Source organism: Sarcophilus harrisii, chromosome 4 (assembly GCF_902635505.1).
Source record: "Sarcophilus harrisii chromosome 4, mSarHar1.11, whole genome shotgun sequence".
Lineage (NCBI taxonomy): Eukaryota > Metazoa > Chordata > Mammalia > Dasyuromorphia > Dasyuridae > Sarcophilus > Sarcophilus harrisii.
Genome location: NC_045429.1, coordinates 374,277,028 through 374,294,773, shown reverse-complemented (window position 1 = coordinate 374,294,773; position 17,746 = coordinate 374,277,028). Strand labels below are relative to the sequence as shown.

The window sequence follows — 17,746 nt, the reverse complement described above, 5'->3', positions numbered from 1 at the left end:
AAAAACATCTCTTAAATGTGAATGTCTTCTGGTGATGTCTTTTGATTCATGCATAATTGGATTTAAGTGAGGCAGAGTTAAAGAAAGTCATCAGCCTTTCTCTTCTAAAGCCACCACTGTTCAGTGGCTGGACTGAGTGAAGATGACTGATGATGACTCAAGATGCAGTGGATGACTTTGGTATTTTTGATATTTAACCAAGCTCTAGACATTACACAATATGTGCTTCACTTGCCTTCATGGCCATTGGAACAATTTGTTTTCATCTACCCATTTCACAAGGAGAAGTCTTTACATACCTGGGGCATACATCCTCAAAACTCGCCATAGAGTTTGAGTTTAGTACATTTCGTGTGAAGATTGATGAGCTCTTTACAAGGCTACTTTCCACTTTTGATGGTCCATTTGAGCCATCTAACTCTCACCTGTGTCTCCAAGAAGCTATAGCATGCACAGTGGCCACACCCCAATAAACTGTTTTGGCAGACAGGCTAAACCAGGTTGAGGGTAACGAAAAAGAATGTCTTCTAAGTTTTTTTTTAATTTTGCTCTCAACTTTTTTTTCTTCTTTCTCTACTACTCCCATGATAGAAATGTTCATATCTATGCAGATGCCCTAAAGAATGCTCATCCCTGGAATTTTTGTTGTTGTTGTTGATAACATTACTGATATAGGCTCATCACCTAGGAATTATCTTTAACTTTTTCCTCCACTATACTTTATATATCTAATTAGCTGCCAAATCCTGTTGTTTCTTCCTGGTTAATCTCTCTCATATTTATTCCTTCCTCTTTATTTCCATAGTGAACTACCTAATTCAGACCCAGTAGACAAAAGGCCATGATAAAGAATACTAGAGATTATATGTACTTCTGAAAATCACATAGTGTTGTATAATTTTGCAAATGAATTATATGATAAAGACTGATTAGACAGTCTCATTTTCTCCTGAAATCTTTTTCCAAATAAAAATCTTACTATATGCATTTGCTTTCCCTCCTTGGTAAGACAAACCCACATGCTATTTAAAAAAAAAAAAAAAAAAAAAAAAAAAGACCCTTAAAACATTCTTAAAATGGGGGAAGAGAAAGAGTAATGATTTTTGAAAATAAATTGCTGGAATTTTGGGAAGCAAGGTGTGTCATTTTAAATGTGCAACACAATAACTAACAAAAGTAAATTTAAGAGGAAAAAAAAAGACAAAAGATAGCAACTTCATACCGTAGAAGTCTGCATCAAATAATCATAATCATCTCTGTCATCTGCAAGAACGTCTTCAGTGAGTCTTGCAGAATGGCTTGTACTATAATCTGGTTTTGTTCTTCTAAGCATAAACCTGAAAAGTGTTAAAGGACTGAGGAATGAACATAACACACAGCACTGACTTATTCAAGGAAAACATACAATGTTTTCAGATGAACTATGATATTCTTATATGACCTACAAAATATTATATTTGGCTCGGATGATTCCATCACTTATATCCTTATCCATTATTTATCTTTGCCACTGTAATTCTACGTGGAATATCATCATCATTTTGTCTTAAAATGTGAAGACCGCGTATTTTAAAATCAGTTGGAGTCAGGAATTCAGGTTAGGGGAAAATCGTCAGTCTTTATTCTCACAGTGAAGAAAAAAAGGAGGTGGAAGAGAATGGGCAATAGCAATGTGTGTAGCTGAGTCAAGAAGCTAGCTAGACCAGAAGCCACACGACCAGCAGCTGCTAGCATGGAACCCAGGCTCAATCTCTCCCAGCTTCTCTTCTTGTTTCTCTCTGCCTCCACCCACCAAAATCGTCATTTCCTCTACAACACATCAGGACTTGCACAGAGAGTGGGCGGGGCCATTCTTTATCCAATCATGTATATTAATAGAGTATAGTCCAATTACTATTTAGCCTCATGTGCTTGGGACCTCAGTGCATCAACTCAAGCCTCAGCCCATTACATTAAAAGACTTCTGATATTATGAAATCACCTACAGCTAAACCGGAAAAATAAAATAATTATTTAAATGGATGCACTTTAGGTTTCAATAAAGATTCATTCTTGTTGAGGAAAAAAAATGTTCCTCTGATATAAATTAAAGACTATATGACTTTGGACAGATCAGCTCAACTCTCTGAACCTTTGAGTTTATTTATTTTTAAATTGAGAATAATAAAAATTTTGCAATTATAATAATTCTCAATAATAATTTTCAATTAATATTTTTTGGCATATGTTAAGGAAAATGTTTTGCAACTTTAAAATTCTACACAAAGATGATTTATCATTAGATTCAAATGATATATATAAATGCTTTACAAATCTTAAAGTGCTATGCATAATATAAGCTATTAGATTGGAAAAACCCTTACCTTTTTCTGCAACCTCCCCTCCCTTCCAAAGACTGACTACATAGCTAAAATCACACTTTAAATATTAATGACCTTTGTTTCAGACGAGAAGGTTTCTCCTGAGCATAATCTTTGTGGTTATTGAACTCTGGTTTTGTGGCTTCTTTTTCTTTTTCTACTCTATCAGGCACCAAATGACCATGAGCTGTCTTCATTAGAACTTCAAAATCAGAATCCGCATCATAATCCTCCAAGTCATTCTTTGGGCCAAAAAGGCTGTTGCCTGGTAGCCCTCCAGCAGCAGTTTTGGAGAACACTTCTGCACACTCAATAGGCATGCTTAGGCGGTAAAACATGATATCCGTGCCACTGTTCTGGGAACTGAAAGATTTCTGAGTAACTTTTAAACATGGAGAACTGTCTATTGTGCCATCTATCCTGGTCACCTAATAAGTGAAAATGACAATAATTAAAATCATGAACAAACATCATTTCTTTCTTTTCTAATGATTGAAATGCACTTTTTCATTTTCCAATCCTCAAAAATTACTTAAACTTTAAATTATTTTTTCTAAAGAATACCAAAGAGAGAACAATGAGAACCCATTGGGCACTAGAGGGCAGACTAAATCAAATTGAATCCTATTCCAGCTTTTCCCTATGCCTAGATCCCACTGCCTAGATGCCTTAGACCCTCTCTTCCTCTTAACTTCATTGCTAATTCCCCCTTCTATTTCTCTTTTTGCTCAAAGCTGAGCACATACACTAATACTTACGAAAAGGAGCCCAGAGAGCCTGTTCCTCTGTAGCACTAAAGCTTATCTGCAACTTTCCTAACAGTTTTGGTTCTGGGTCCTTCTAGCTCACCAGTTTCAAAGTCAATATGGCTACTAATGCTCCACTGATGAATAGGGTGTTACCAATTATAAACTCTCAAGTAAAATGAAAAATCACCAGGCCATAAAATATGCACTGACCCTGGGCTCTTTAGACTACTTGCTCTTAACATTCACCCTACTGCTGGATGCTTTGGACCAAGAAACTTTACCATATGTCCATCCTTTGGGCTCTTATATTCACCCTGTACTTGAGTCCTAGATGCATTGCCACTCCAATTAAGAAGTGAGTTGTTTCAGAGTAACGACTATCTGGCTTTTCTATTTGCATATCAAGTTCTTATTGCAGTGCTAACCAAAGAGAAAGAACTTTTTACATTCATGTATTCTTTGGATCGATTCATGCATCAGAACAGGAGATACTATCTCATTTCTGTCATTAATTTGATGAATGGTTTTAGGCGATTAACATAATTTTTATTTAATTTCTTACTACAAAAAATAATGATAGATTAAATTGAGTCCAAATTTCTACAAAATTGTCATTCTTCATCAATGAGATCAAAGCAGAGGCAAATCATATACTGGTTGGCTATAAGTAAAATTCAGTACTGCGAATAAGTAGGTTACTACTCCTGAATTAACTGACCAAGCAGGCAGAGATATTAAAAAGCATTTAAATCCTAGATTTTTAGAATCAAGAGAAACCATGACATTATTGTTACTAGTAGAGCAGAATGTCTATTTTTAATCATTTCACTTACAAATTTTTTTTCTACTATAGGATTAAAGGAAATGTGTTCCACAAAACTTGTTTCCTGAAGAAGAAAACCCTTAAAAATATAATTATTTGACAACTAGCAAGGCAAATAGGAAATAAAAACATGCTATCAATCCCACAGGAGGTAGATATCTCAGTGTACTAGGAAGCAGTAAAAATCAGTAGAAAGAACTAGCAAACAGAATCTGAAGGCTCAAAGATGAAAGAAAATTGAGTACAGGAGTATAACTGTTAAAAGCAAAACATGCTGGTTTCCAAGGTAAGATCTATATTATATTTAGTTTTGAATTTTCTTTCTCCCTCATCATAAAAAACTGTTTCATAAAAAATATTCAATAAACATCTGAGAAATTCAACATAGAAAACAGACCTCAATGTGTTCGTGGTTTGATGGCACTTGAAGAAACTGAGGAAGCCTTTTGCTCAGCCACATTGTAATATCTCTGTTTGTATTAACAGCAAAAGGTTCATAGCCCTCTTGTAACCCACAGATGGTGAAAAATTTCAAGGTACTGACATCCTTCCCAAAGTTCATCCGTCCCACTTGAGCCACACCTAGGCTGCATACTGGTATGAATCCTGTTGAGGGGGAAAGGACAGGAGGAGAAAAGAAAAAAGAAGTAAACTTAAATGATAACTTTATTATATATTTAAAAGGAATTGCAAGTTGTACATAATAGATTTGTAGTTTCATGTAAAATCATCTTTTTGATTATATGATGTTATAGAAATACTTGTTTTAGTCCATAAATTTAAAAACATAAATATTTTGTGGAGTAGAAACTTAGTATGTTAGTCTACCCCTCATCCCTGCATACAAACACACACACACACACACACACACACACACACACATCCCTCAGAAATTGAATATAACATTAAGAAAGCATTGTAAGAAGAATATATATAAAAGAATAAATTCAATATTATCACAACCAGTCTGTTTCTTCATAACTAAAGAATACTCTTTTGAGAGCAAATCTTTTGGAAACATCAATTTCAAAATTTCAGATTTCCTAAGGAATAGTGATATAATTCATTGCCAAAAGAAACTATTAAGTTGTCATTTAATTCTTTTAAGTTAGAGAATCCAATATGTGGATAAGGAAAGAAAACTAAATTTAAGAAAGTGACGTTTTGGAAAGTTGACAAAGAAGGCTGACACCAAGAGCTACCAACTAAACACTGTCTTATATTTACCAACCAAACAAGTATAAGACAGTGAGCTCCAATGAGACAATTTCAGTAAGGAGGTCAAAGACTAGAATGATACACTTCAAACTAAAGAAGTGATTCATCTAAATTGTACTTCTGAACAAAATTGGATCATTGGAATAGAGTTAAAAGACTTGGTGGAAAAATATCCAGTATCAAGTTCTGGGGACAGAGCCAAGAAAGCAGTGGAAAGCCAGGAAGGTCTCGAGCTTTCCCAATTTCTCTCAAAAACTACGCCAAATCAAACCTCTAAACAAAGTTTGATGGAGTGAAAACACTCTCCAGCTCAAGTTTTATGAGAAGGATTTCAAGAAAGATCAGTTACATTAGGATTAAAGGAATATTCAGCCCGACTCAGATGGTGTTCAGGAAATCCAGTGGAAAGGTCTTAATCACAGCAGATCAGCACCTGAGACTCTCCATCCTAGCTCAGTAGCAAAGCAGACTAATGAAGCAGCCTCCAGTCCCACAGCAAAATGTATTTTGCCAGCCCAGGAAACCAAGCTGTTGCCTAAAGAGAGAAGTTAAGGCCACCCCTGCTGGGAGCAAGATATCCATCACAAAGGATGTATATGCTCAAAATCAAGGCTTAAAGCTATACAAGAACCTTGGGACAACACCCGCTGTGTCCCAGGAGCAGAGCTCAACCTTAAAAGTCACAAGATAGGAAAAAAAGAAAGAAAATGACCAAGAAAGAGAAAAGAATCTTATCCAGTGAAAACTACTATGTTGACAGGAAAGACCAAAACACCAACTCAGAAAAGAACAAAGTGTCCACAGAGGAAATCTCAAAGAGTGATATGAATTGGTCTCAAGGCCAAATAGAATTCTTAGAAGTACTCAAAAATGATTTTAAAAGGCAATTAAGAGAGGTAGAAAAAAACTGGGAAAAGAAACAAGGTATGCAAGAGAGTCAACAGTGGGAAAAAGGAAAACAATTCCTTAAAAAATACAATTGGCCAAAAAAAAAAAAAAAAAAAATCACCTTAAAAAGAAGAATTAACCAAATGGAAAAAAAAGAAATATAAAAGCTAACTGAAGAAAATCATACATTAAAAACCAGAGTAAAAATGGAAGTTAATGACTTTTTGAGACATCAAGAATCAGTAAAAGTAAAAAGAATTTTAAAATGGAAGAAAATGTAAAATGCCTCATTGGAAAAACAACTGGCCTGGAAAATAGAACCAGGAGAAACAATTCAAAATTATTGATCTACCTGAAGGCAACAATCAAAAAAGGAGCCTAGATAGCACCAAGGAAAACTGCGCTGATATTGTATACCAAAGAGCAAAATGGCCATTAAAAAGTTCTAGAGAGAGATCCCAAAAGGAAAATCCCAAGATACATTGTTGCAAAACTGAAGAACTATAATCTCAAAGAAAAAATATTACAAGCTGCCAGAAAACAGACAAACATAAATAATAAATAATAAATAAATAAAATATAGAAAGCAGAGATCAATGAATTGGGCATGCAAGTAAAAGCTAGAAAAAGAACATATTAAAAATTCCAAATACCAAAATAGAAATTCTGAAATTCAAAGGAGAGATTAAAAACATCGAAAGTAAGATAACTACTAAACTAATTAATAAAACTAAGAGTTGACTTTATGGAAGGGAAAACAAAAAAAAAATAACCTTTCATTAATTTGATTAGAAAAAGGAAAGAAAAAATTCAAATACTCTCATCAAAAATGAAAGAACTTACTACCAATGAAGAAGAAATTAAAGCAATAATGAGGAGCTATTTTTCCCAATTGAATGCCAACAATTCTGACAATCTAATTGAAATTGATGAATATTTGCAAAAATATAAATTGCTCAGATTTACAGAAGAAGAAATAAATTCCTTACATAGTCCCATTTTAGGAAAAAAAATTGAACAAGCCATTAGTGAACTCCCTAAGAAGAACTCTCCAGGGCCAAATACATTTATAAGTGAATTCTATCAAACATTTAAAGAACAATTAATTCCAACACAATGTAAACTATTTGAAAAACAGATAAAGGAGTCCTGTCAAATTCCTTCTATGACACAGCTGTGGTACTGATATCTAAACCAGGAAGAGTCAAAACAGAGAAAGAAAATTATAGACCAATCTTTTTAATAAATGTTGATACAAAAGTTTTAAATAAAATATCAGCAAAGAGATTACACCACCTAATCAGCAAGATAATACAGTATGACCAAATGGGATTTATAACAGGAATGTAGGGCTGGTTCAATATCAGGAAAACTATTGTCATAATTAATCATATCAATAACAAAACTAACAGAAATCATATGATATTCTCAATAGATGCAGAAAAATCTTTAAACAAAATACAGCACTCATTCCTATTTAAAAACACTAGAGAGCACAGGAATGGATGGATTTTTCCTCAAAATGGTAAGCAGCATCTATCTAAAATCATCAGCAAGCATTATTTATAATGGGGAGAAACTAGATGCATTCCCAATAAGATCAGGGGTAAAAAAAAAAAAAGGATGCCCATTTTCACCATTTTGCCTTTAGAAATAAGGGGGGGGGAGAAATTAAAGGAATTAGAATAGGCAATGAACAGATAAAACTATCACTCTTTGCAGGTAATATAATGGTATACATATAGAATCCTAGAGAATTATCAAAAAACCTACTTTATACAATTAGCAGCTTGAATAAAGTTACCAGATATAAAATAAACCCACACAAATCATCAGCATTTCTATATGTTACTAACAAAGCCCAGCAGCAAGAAATAGAAAGAGAAATTCCATTTAAAATAACTGCAGAAGAAATAAAATATTTGGGTGTCTACCTGCCAAGGCAAACCCAAAAACTATATTAACACAATTATAAAACACTTTTTACACAAATAAAGTCAGATCTAAAAAATTGGAAAAATATCTGTTGTTCATGGCTAGGCTAAACTAATATAATAAAAATGACAATTCTACTTATTCAGTAACATAACAATCAAACTGCCAAAAATTATTTTATAGAACTAGAAAAAAATAATAAAATTCTTCTGGAAAAAAAAGGTCAAAATATTAAGAGAATTAATGAAAAAATATACAAAGAATGGTAGTTTAGGAGTATCAGACCTAAAACTATATTAAAAAGCAGCAATAATCAAAAACTATGGTATTGGCTAAGAAAGAGATTGGTGAAATAAGTTAGATACACATGACACAATAATTAATCACTATAGTAATCTAGTATTTGATAAACCCCAAAATCCAGCTTCTGGGATAAGAATTTCATATTTGACAAATATTGATAAGAAAACTGGAAAATAATATGTCAGAAATTGTACATGGACCTATATCTCATACCTTTTATTTGAAAATAAAAGATGACAGTATTATCAAATTAGGAGCGCAAGGAATAGTTTACCTATCAGATCTTTGGAAAAGGGAGGAATTAATGACCAAAGAACAACTAGAGAAAATATTGAAATGCAAAATGGCCAACTTTGATTACATTACATTCAAAAGTTTTTGCACAAACAAAACCAATACAATCAAAATTAGAAGGGAAGCAGAAAACTGGGGGGGGGGGGGAGAAATTCTACAGCCAATATTTCTGATAAGGATCTTATTTCTAAAGTATATAAAGAACTGTGTCAAATTTAAAATAATACAAGTCATTCTTCAATTGATAAATGATCAAAGGATATGAATAAACAATTTTCAGATGAAGAAATTAAAGCCATCTTTAGTCATATGAAAAAATGTTCTAAATCATTATTAATTAGAGAAATGCAAATTAAAATAACTAAAAAGTACCACCTCATATTTATGAAACTGGTTAAGATGACAGGAAAAGATAATAATACATGTTGGAAGCCATGTGGGAAAACTGTGAACCCCAATGCATTGTTTTTTGAGTTGTGAAATGATCCAACTATTCTGGAGAGCAGGTTGGGACTATGGCCAAAGGGGTTATAAAACTCTGCATATCCTTTGATCAGCATTGCCACTACTGGGTCTGTCTTCCAAAGAAATCATAAAAGAGGGTGAAGGACTCATATGTGTAAAAATGTTTAGAGCAGCTGTTTCTATAGTGGCAAAGAAATGGAAAATGCCATATGCGTACAGTGAGAGAACTAGATTGAATGTAAATCAAAACATTCTTGTTCACTGTTTTTAGTCTTATATTTTTTTTTCTCGTAGTTTTTCCCTTTTGTTCTGATTCTCTCTCTCAACATGATTCCCAAGGAAATATGTAAAAAAAAAAAGTTCACATATAAATTAAAAAAAAAACATTTTTACATATAACTGTGGAAAAAAATATATATATAAACCCTTTTTTGTTTACTTGCTAAAAAACCTACAGGCATTGTAGACATTCCCTCTGCTGAACAATGTAGTGAAAAAAGCACTTAGAAACAGAAGATCTGGGTCTGGTCCTGATTGTGCTATCCTATGCTCTTTGTTAAAAGGAATAATGTTGTATTCTCAAAATTTTGGTCTGAGTACAGTAATTAAGTGCTTAAAATGTTTGTTAAACTGAAAAATTATAATTAGACATACATAAGGGCTATCTCCCAAGACTTTATCCTGGACTAGAATTTTTTTCCTTCTACATGATTCTAGTTCTCATGAATTCAATTATAATTTCTATGTAATTAATTCTCAGAGCTATTTGTCAGGCAGTCATATAACATTTATTAAGAACTATTATATGATAGTCCATATGCTAATTGTTAGTAATCAAAGAAAAGAAAAAAAAATAAAAGGAGCTCAAGACCTAATAAGGAAAAAAATATACAAATTATGTACAACCAAGATATAGAAGGATAGATGTGGGAAATATAAGAATACAAATTAGATGGATTCAGAACTGATTGAACCACTAAACTCAAAGAATATTTATTAATGGCTCAATGTCATACACAGGATATCTCTAGTAAATAAAGATTTAATTAAATGTTATTAACTGGATTTTAGCAAAGCCTTTAACAAAGTATTACATACTGTTTATTTTTTGGGGGGGTGAATGGAGAGATGTGAACACTATGACAATGGTTGATGGTTGGTACTTGTTCTTCATTTTCATCTCTCTCTCTCTCTCTCTCTCTCTCTCTCTCTCTGGCTGAGGCAATTGTGGTTAAGTGACTTGCCCAGGGTCACACAGCTAGGAAGTGTTAAATGTCTTAGTCCAGATTTGAATTCAGGTCCTCCTGACTTCAGGACTGGTGCTCTATCCACTGCGCCACCTAGCTACCCTTCTGTCCTTCATTCTCAAAGAGGATCAAAATGACATCATTGTGTTAGAGTTGAGTTACAGAGTTTCTGACTGTGACTGATCAAGCCAATACAACCTCAAGAATGCTCTGCCACAGATTGGATGCAAATAGTCCCTGAGAACATTTGGGGTGGCCCCTCTAATTTTGAATATCTCATGTTTCTTCTAAGCTAATCCAATTCTTTTTAGCTCACAAAACACAGTACCTTCTCTGATGAGGGCACAGACTGGGCAGTTCTGTGCCAATGTCTCCCATGTCATAAAATCAATTCTAAAGTTCTTAAGCGATACCTTGAAAGTGTCCTTGTACTGCTTTTTCTGAGCACTCTGTGAGCAATGCCATGTCTGATGTGAACATTATGACAACACAAATATATAGATTCAGAATGAATAACTAAACTCAATGAATAGCTGTTAATGGCTAAATGTTACCGTCACAGGATGTCACCAGTAAACAAAGTATCTATGTTTGTTTCTGTGTTACTATAAATTTTTTTTATCAATGACAATGATGGACACAAAGATGACATATTGGTCATATTTACAAATGATACAAAACTAGAAGGAATAACTAACATACTGGATGACAGTACTCAGTTTATAAAACTATCAGGATCCCAAAAGACCAGCATAGTTTAGAGCACTGGATTGATTCTAATGAAATATTAAATAAGGATAAATGTAACATCTTCCATTTGTGTACAAAATATCCATTCCAGAAATACACTAAGAGGAAGGCAGAGAGAGCAGCTCTGAAAATGATGTGGGAGATTTAGTGGGCTGCAATTTGTACCAAGAATTATGAGTGCACCTGAAGCATGTATTGTGGAATACTTAGAGCTTGGTGAGACATCAAAGATGCTAAAGTCATCTATTGCATCCTGAGCCATCATCAGTCATCCTGTCCTTTGTCTTTCCACTGGACTTCCAAGATGCTGGAAGAGAGTGAGGTTGACAACATTGTGCAACTCTGCCTCACTTAAATCCAACTCAAGCACAAATCAATACAAATCACCCACATTCATGATGTTATTCATCCTCTTTGAAAACAAAGGACAAACAACAATGAATCAGCAACATAATGTGGCAACAACTACAACAAAATAAACAATAAAATCTTGGGCTCCACAAATTACTACATATAAAACTTTCAAGACCAGAATATTCCTGAAAGAGTAGTCCCTATGTACTCTATCCTCATCAAACTCTTTCTAGAAATCTATATTCAACTTTAGTCACTCCATTCTAATCTTTGAATCCACTGTCTTTATGGCAAAGAATCATTTACTCTATCATTAGTCCCCAGTATTATATCATCTGAATTATTATTTTCCCTGAATAAATATTAACTGACTTTTCCATCTTCCATGAATTAAATATAAATATGAATGCTTTACATGATGTCTCTTACAAAAAGAATGTGAAATCTTTAAGCAGGAAAGGTCTTGATTTTCTATTTATAGCTCCAACACTTATCCCACTACATAGCACATAAAAAGCATCTAATAAAAGCTTTGCCATTTCATTGCAGTAGAGAATCCCAAGTTAAAATGGACATTTATAAAGTAGAGTCCAGATGAAAACTTTTAGATCATGTCTCATTGGATCAGTTCAAGAATATAAGCATATATAGCCTAGAAAAGAGAAGACTCAGAAGAATTGGGTAATTGTCTTCAAGTATGCAAATGGCTACCACATGGAAGAGGAATTAGATTAATTTTATTTTTAATTAAAAAGCACTTCTTTTCTCTCCTCCCAGCTCTGTGCAATTTAAGAGATAAAAACCAAATCCTTAAAAATACATAGTTGTGCAAAATAAATTTTCAAATTTTCTGCCAAGAGCCTAGCTCATCATCAGTCTTCATGATTAGTAACTCAATTGGTTAAGATTCTTAAATATATCAAAGTTGTTTGATATTGCAGTTGTTAAAATATTCTCCTGATTCTACTCACAACACTTCAAATAAGAATATATATATATATATATATATATACATACACATATTTCCTCAGATTTCTCTGAAATTATCCCTTTCATCATTTATTATAGCATAATAGTATTCCAATACATTTATATACATTCTATTATATCTCCTATTGTCATATTGTGGTACAAAATTTTCTTTAGCATTTTCCAGAGTCAACTCACATACAGATCAATGAATTATCTTTTCCTTTTTCTGGATGTATCATATTATGATACATTAGTGCTAAACTCATAGCCAATAGCAATATAATTCATGTATGAAGGAAACTTATCTAACATGTTTATTATCTCCATACATGGCAAATCATAGTCTATTTCCTCTTAGGAACACTAGACAGAACTTCAGTACTATATTTGGGGACTATTTTAAGCAGCAAAATCACCAATAAAAAGAACAAAAGTACATGCACAAAATGTGGAAGTAAAAATGATATTTGCACTTGTTACGAAAAAAGAAAAAAAGAAGGGAAAGTATCTCCTTGCTCAACCTCAGTTGGGAAAATGCATATTAGCCGATCCAATTTTTTTGATTCTCTGCACGTGTTCCCTAATGAACACAAAAGTGCCATGGAATATTCATTTTGTAGTTACAAAGAAATTTTGACATGTAGATAAATTCACAGATACAGAATCTTCAAATAATAAGGACTGATTAGGCCATATTCCCCTACCTGATAGGTATTCAATTAGTTTCCAATTCTTTCTACTACAAAAAAGGCTGTTATAAAAAATTTTTATATATATGGATCATCTTATTATTTCTTTTATCTATTTGGGATACAGCCTAATTTCATAGCTTTGGAGTCATTCTTGACTATTCACTCTCCCCTTACTCCATTCATCCAATCAGTAGTTAAGTTCTGTCTATTTTATCTCTGTAACTTCCATCTCTCTCTTTATTCACAAGGTTATCACTCTACTTTATCCCTTTATCACCTCTTGCCTAGATGATTAAAAGCAAGAACCTCCCAGAAGTCTACAATCCATCCTCAATAGAGTTGCCTAGTAGCAGGTACAGATCTGATTTTTTTACATTTCTATTACACAGGTTCCAGTGGTTTCCTATTGCTCTTATAGGGAAATAGAAACTCCCTCACTTAATATTTAAAGCTGTTCACAACTAGTTCCCATCTATCATTCCAAAGTTTCACTAAATAAAGATGACATTTACAAAATTAATTTTATTTTATAAAGCTCCCTATCTTTGAATCAGGTCCTATTTTTCATTTGGTAAATAAGTCAAATAGCCTTTAATTGATCAAATTTCATTCATGCTTTAGAATAACCAAGATATTACTGGTATTGCTGTTATAAAGATATATACACACAAAATTGTTAAGGACCCTGCCTAAGTGAAGGGGCAGGTCAATTCTCTGAGAGTCTCCACTGCTGTGAATAATAACACTTGAAGGAGTTGCAAAACAGCCTTTACTTATGCTGATGTTCCTTGTGGATTGGAAATGAAATAAATTGGAGGCAAGAGAGAAGAGGAGAGAGGTGAGAAAACGCAACTGCCTTTCAGTCTCTTTGTATCATGGTCATCATCATCCTCTCACATGAAGAGATTCATTCTACAGGTCTGAGTTAGACCTCCAGCAACCATTGGCAGATGGCTCCCATATCACAACACAAAGTAGTATTATCATAAATATTATCTATCAAAATTCTATTTTCCCAACTTTAGACATAAGATTTCAGAGTAAACTAAGTTTAAGAAAAACCCAACTGAATTTGAATACTTTTAAAAAAGATTTTCTTTTATGATAAAAAAATCAGGTAAACCTAAAATTAAAAGTTCAACCCATTACTCATAAGGATATATGTGTCATAAGAAATAACAAGAAAAATAGCAATTTTTCAGTGTCCCAAATGAAAATTTAATATTTGTAGGAAAACTAAGTCATTATCTGCCACTAGTTTCCCAATTCAGACAAGTAAAAAATATTTATTCTCTATGTAAATATGAACTGACAAAAATTTTTTTCTAGAAATTAGTTTTTAAAATGTCAGATCAAACAAGCTATGTGGCTTTTGTATTTAGATTTTTGATCTTTTGATTTAGAGATGCAAGTCATCTGTTCCTTTATTTTAAAACAGAAGAATAATAGTATAAAGAATTTTGAGTTACTATTGGCAAAGTTTTATATAACATAAAATGAACAAGAACTTACCATCAATAACCTCAAAATCCTTAAAGGCCAGTTCTGAACCAGAGTCATCCAGGAGGATTTCACCATTCAAGGTGAACATCATGGTATGTTCATTCATGTCAACCATACAGCCCACAACATCTCCTGCTTGCCATGAGCGCCCATAATGTTCACTGCCCTGATGCCAACGCTGTGCCTACAAAGGAACCTAGAGTCACTTGCCAGAAGATTCAGAAAATGAGTAATTCTACCATCCCATCCTACCACCCATTTACACTGTAATTATTAGGTGTGTGTGTATATCTATATCTATTTCTTTACACACATATAAGTAAATATATATATATATATATGAATGTATAGTTCTTGTCTACTTTTTAGATGTGTATAACGGGTCACCAACATCTATGCAAACATTCAAAGTAACAATTAATAAATATCAAGCAGAGAAAAGTCTTTATTTTACCCCCCAGAAAATGTAAAAAACATATGAGGACTCACTGCAATTAATAAAATATGAATATAATTTTCTTTTCTCAGGAGAATTCCAGTTTTCTTTAGGTCTTTATTTGATATTAACATGTTTAAAGGATATGTTTTGCTACTCTTAAAAAGGAAACAAACTTGGAGTTGGTATAAGGGTAATAACGGGATATTCTGATGAGAACTTTCATTTCAGGGGGGGTATATGTAGGCCTCAAGTGTAATAGTACTAGCCTGAGGTCCTGAACTCTTTCATATAAGTAAAAAAAAAAAAAAAAAGATGGGTTTGCTATCACTCAATGAATAATAATTTATTAAGTGCCAATATGCCAAGCACTATGCTAAGTACCGGGGATATTAAAAGGTGGAAAAAAAAGAATATCTCCTTTCATGTAATTTACAATGCAATGGAGGAAGACCAAATGAAAAATATATATATATATATATATATGTACACACACACACACACACATACACACACTTACCAACAACCCCCCTCCCCATAAATATGAGGTAAGAACACTAGAAAAAGTGAGGAAGCTAGATTATGAAAGATCTTGAATTCTAAATAAATCATTTTGTATTTAATCTCAGAGGCAAGAAAGAAATACAAGTTTTGGTCATTTTTTTTTTTAACTTGGATTAGATAATAAAAAAAAAAACTAAGAAATTTCCATCTCATAATAAAACAAAGATATTTAAAAAAGAGATTCGGTTGTAAGTCAAGAAGATAGTTATTATCCAACCAGTGACTATCCCACATTTTCTTGTAAGAAAATATTAGTAAAACCTCACTTCCATGTAATTATAAGCAATGAAACTGAGTCTTACTGAGTTTTAATGCTGATTCCAAATGTTTAATGTGATTTAAAAAGAAATAGGTTTAGTTTTTTTGTTTGTTTTTGTTTTTTACTTTACAACTCCATAGGCTTTCATACATATTCACCAAGGAACTAAATATTTCATTTAAAATTAATTATATATCATATCGTATAGCAGATTCAAGTCCTGTCTGTCTTGCAATAGAAATACATTTTTCACACTACATGTTTTAGGTTTCTACTATGTTAGCTGGGATGTGACATTTTCTGATAAAAATGAACATTATTTTTTTTATTTTGATTTGTTTTGTTTTCCTCTGAATTCAATTGCATTGTTCTAGCATGCGTTAGGTTTTCCCTATGAACACCATAAACAAATGGACTGAAAACCATTTGACCTACTAGCATATTAAAAATTATCCAAGGGAAAAAATCTACAGTTACTACGTTCTAAAGTTAAGATTTATGTCATTGCTTAGACACTTAGCACAAAGTAAAATACACATACCTTGAAGCCATCAAAAGCAAAAGCTCGTTCATCAGAGCCAAGCTCCTGATCAGGTTGGCAACCTGGCCTACTCCAGCCAACTCTCATGTCTCCAGCAGTAACAGCCTCAAATTCAAAGTACCATCTTCCTGCCTTCACAGCATAAGTCTTTTCAGCACGGAAGATCCTGAACTTTTCTCCTGTGCCACTGCACACTTCACTTCTAGTGGCTAGTCAATTTTAAAAGAACATAGTGATTATTTATTAGGTAAATGAAATAAAAGGAAGAATTCTCACAACAGTGGTATTTATTTGAGTAACCACTATATTGAAAGGAATCTAGGAATATTTTTAGATCATAATTCTTCAAACAATAAGAATCAATAGTAATTCAGATCTAAGAGTGAAACTGCAATTAGTTTCATATGATGTTTCTTTTTTTAGTTATATAAATCGACAGCTGTGGCACAGTGGACAGAGCACTGATCCTGAAATCAGGAGGACTTGAGTTCAAATCCAGCCTCAAACACTTAACACTAGCTTTGTGACCCTAAACAAGTCACTTAACTCCAATTGCCTCACCAGAAAACAAAAAAAAAAGTTAAACTGATACCTTGGTTTCATATTACAAACGTTTGGAGATTATTCCTACTTCATGAAAGGTAGAATAGCTACAAAACTAAATCGATAATGAAGTGATTCCATATGAAAGTATAAGCAACATTTCACATTTGTAGTACCCACCTACCCATTGAAAAAATTTATAGAAATCAATTTTCTCCCATTTCCAATTCCCACCCCAATGGAGAAAAAAATAAAAAAATAAATTTATTATAATAAATATGCATAGTCAAAACAAATTCCTTCAGTGACTGATACAAATTAGATAGATAAGCACCTCATTCTATATCCCAAATCCTTCACTTTCCCATAATGAATAGTATATTTCATCTTTGCTCCTCTAGAATAATAAATTATGACAGTCAGCATTCCTACAACTCTTAAAGTTGTTTTCACTCTTGTCCTTATTGCATATATTGTTCTATTGGTTCTGTTGATTGCATTTTTCTTCAGTTTGTAAAAATCCTCAAATTTGTTCACATTTATAATACTGATATTATAGCACAAATTGTTCTTGATCTGCTTACTTTGATCTATATAAGTTTACAAAAATCTTTCCATATCTATTTGAAATCATTTATTTCTACACTTCTTATAGTACAATACAATTCACTCATATTTATCCATAATATTTTATTGAGCCATTTCTCAATTGTTGGATGTCTTTTTTAGTTTCTAGGTGTTGGAAGTTATAGTTGCTATAAATTTTTCTCTATATAAAAGAACTTTTTTTTCTTTTCTTTGATCTTTTTTGGGGACAGGTATAAAAGTGGAACATCTAGGTCAAAAGATA

The 17,746-nt window shown here is 32.8% G+C and overlaps 1 protein-coding gene across 17 annotated transcripts in view; it reads right to left on the bottom strand.

Moving 5' to 3' along the window:
• RYR2 (ryanodine receptor 2) overlaps positions 1–17,746 on the bottom strand; it is a 712,857-nt gene that overhangs the window by 290,256 nt on the left and 404,855 nt on the right. For all 17 annotated transcript variants that reach the window (XM_031968518.1, XM_031968517.1, XM_031968521.1 and 14 more), the window contains 5 exons: positions 16,354–16,562; positions 14,563–14,737; positions 4,330–4,538; positions 2,436–2,788; positions 1,223–1,337 (listed from right to left, as the gene is read on the bottom strand). In XM_031968518.1, the coding sequence (XP_031824378.1) occupies positions 1,223–1,337; positions 2,436–2,788; positions 4,330–4,538; positions 14,563–14,737; positions 16,354–16,562 (1,061 nt within the window). The remainder of the gene's footprint in view (positions 1–1,222; positions 1,338–2,435; positions 2,789–4,329; positions 4,539–14,562; positions 14,738–16,353; positions 16,563–17,746) is intronic.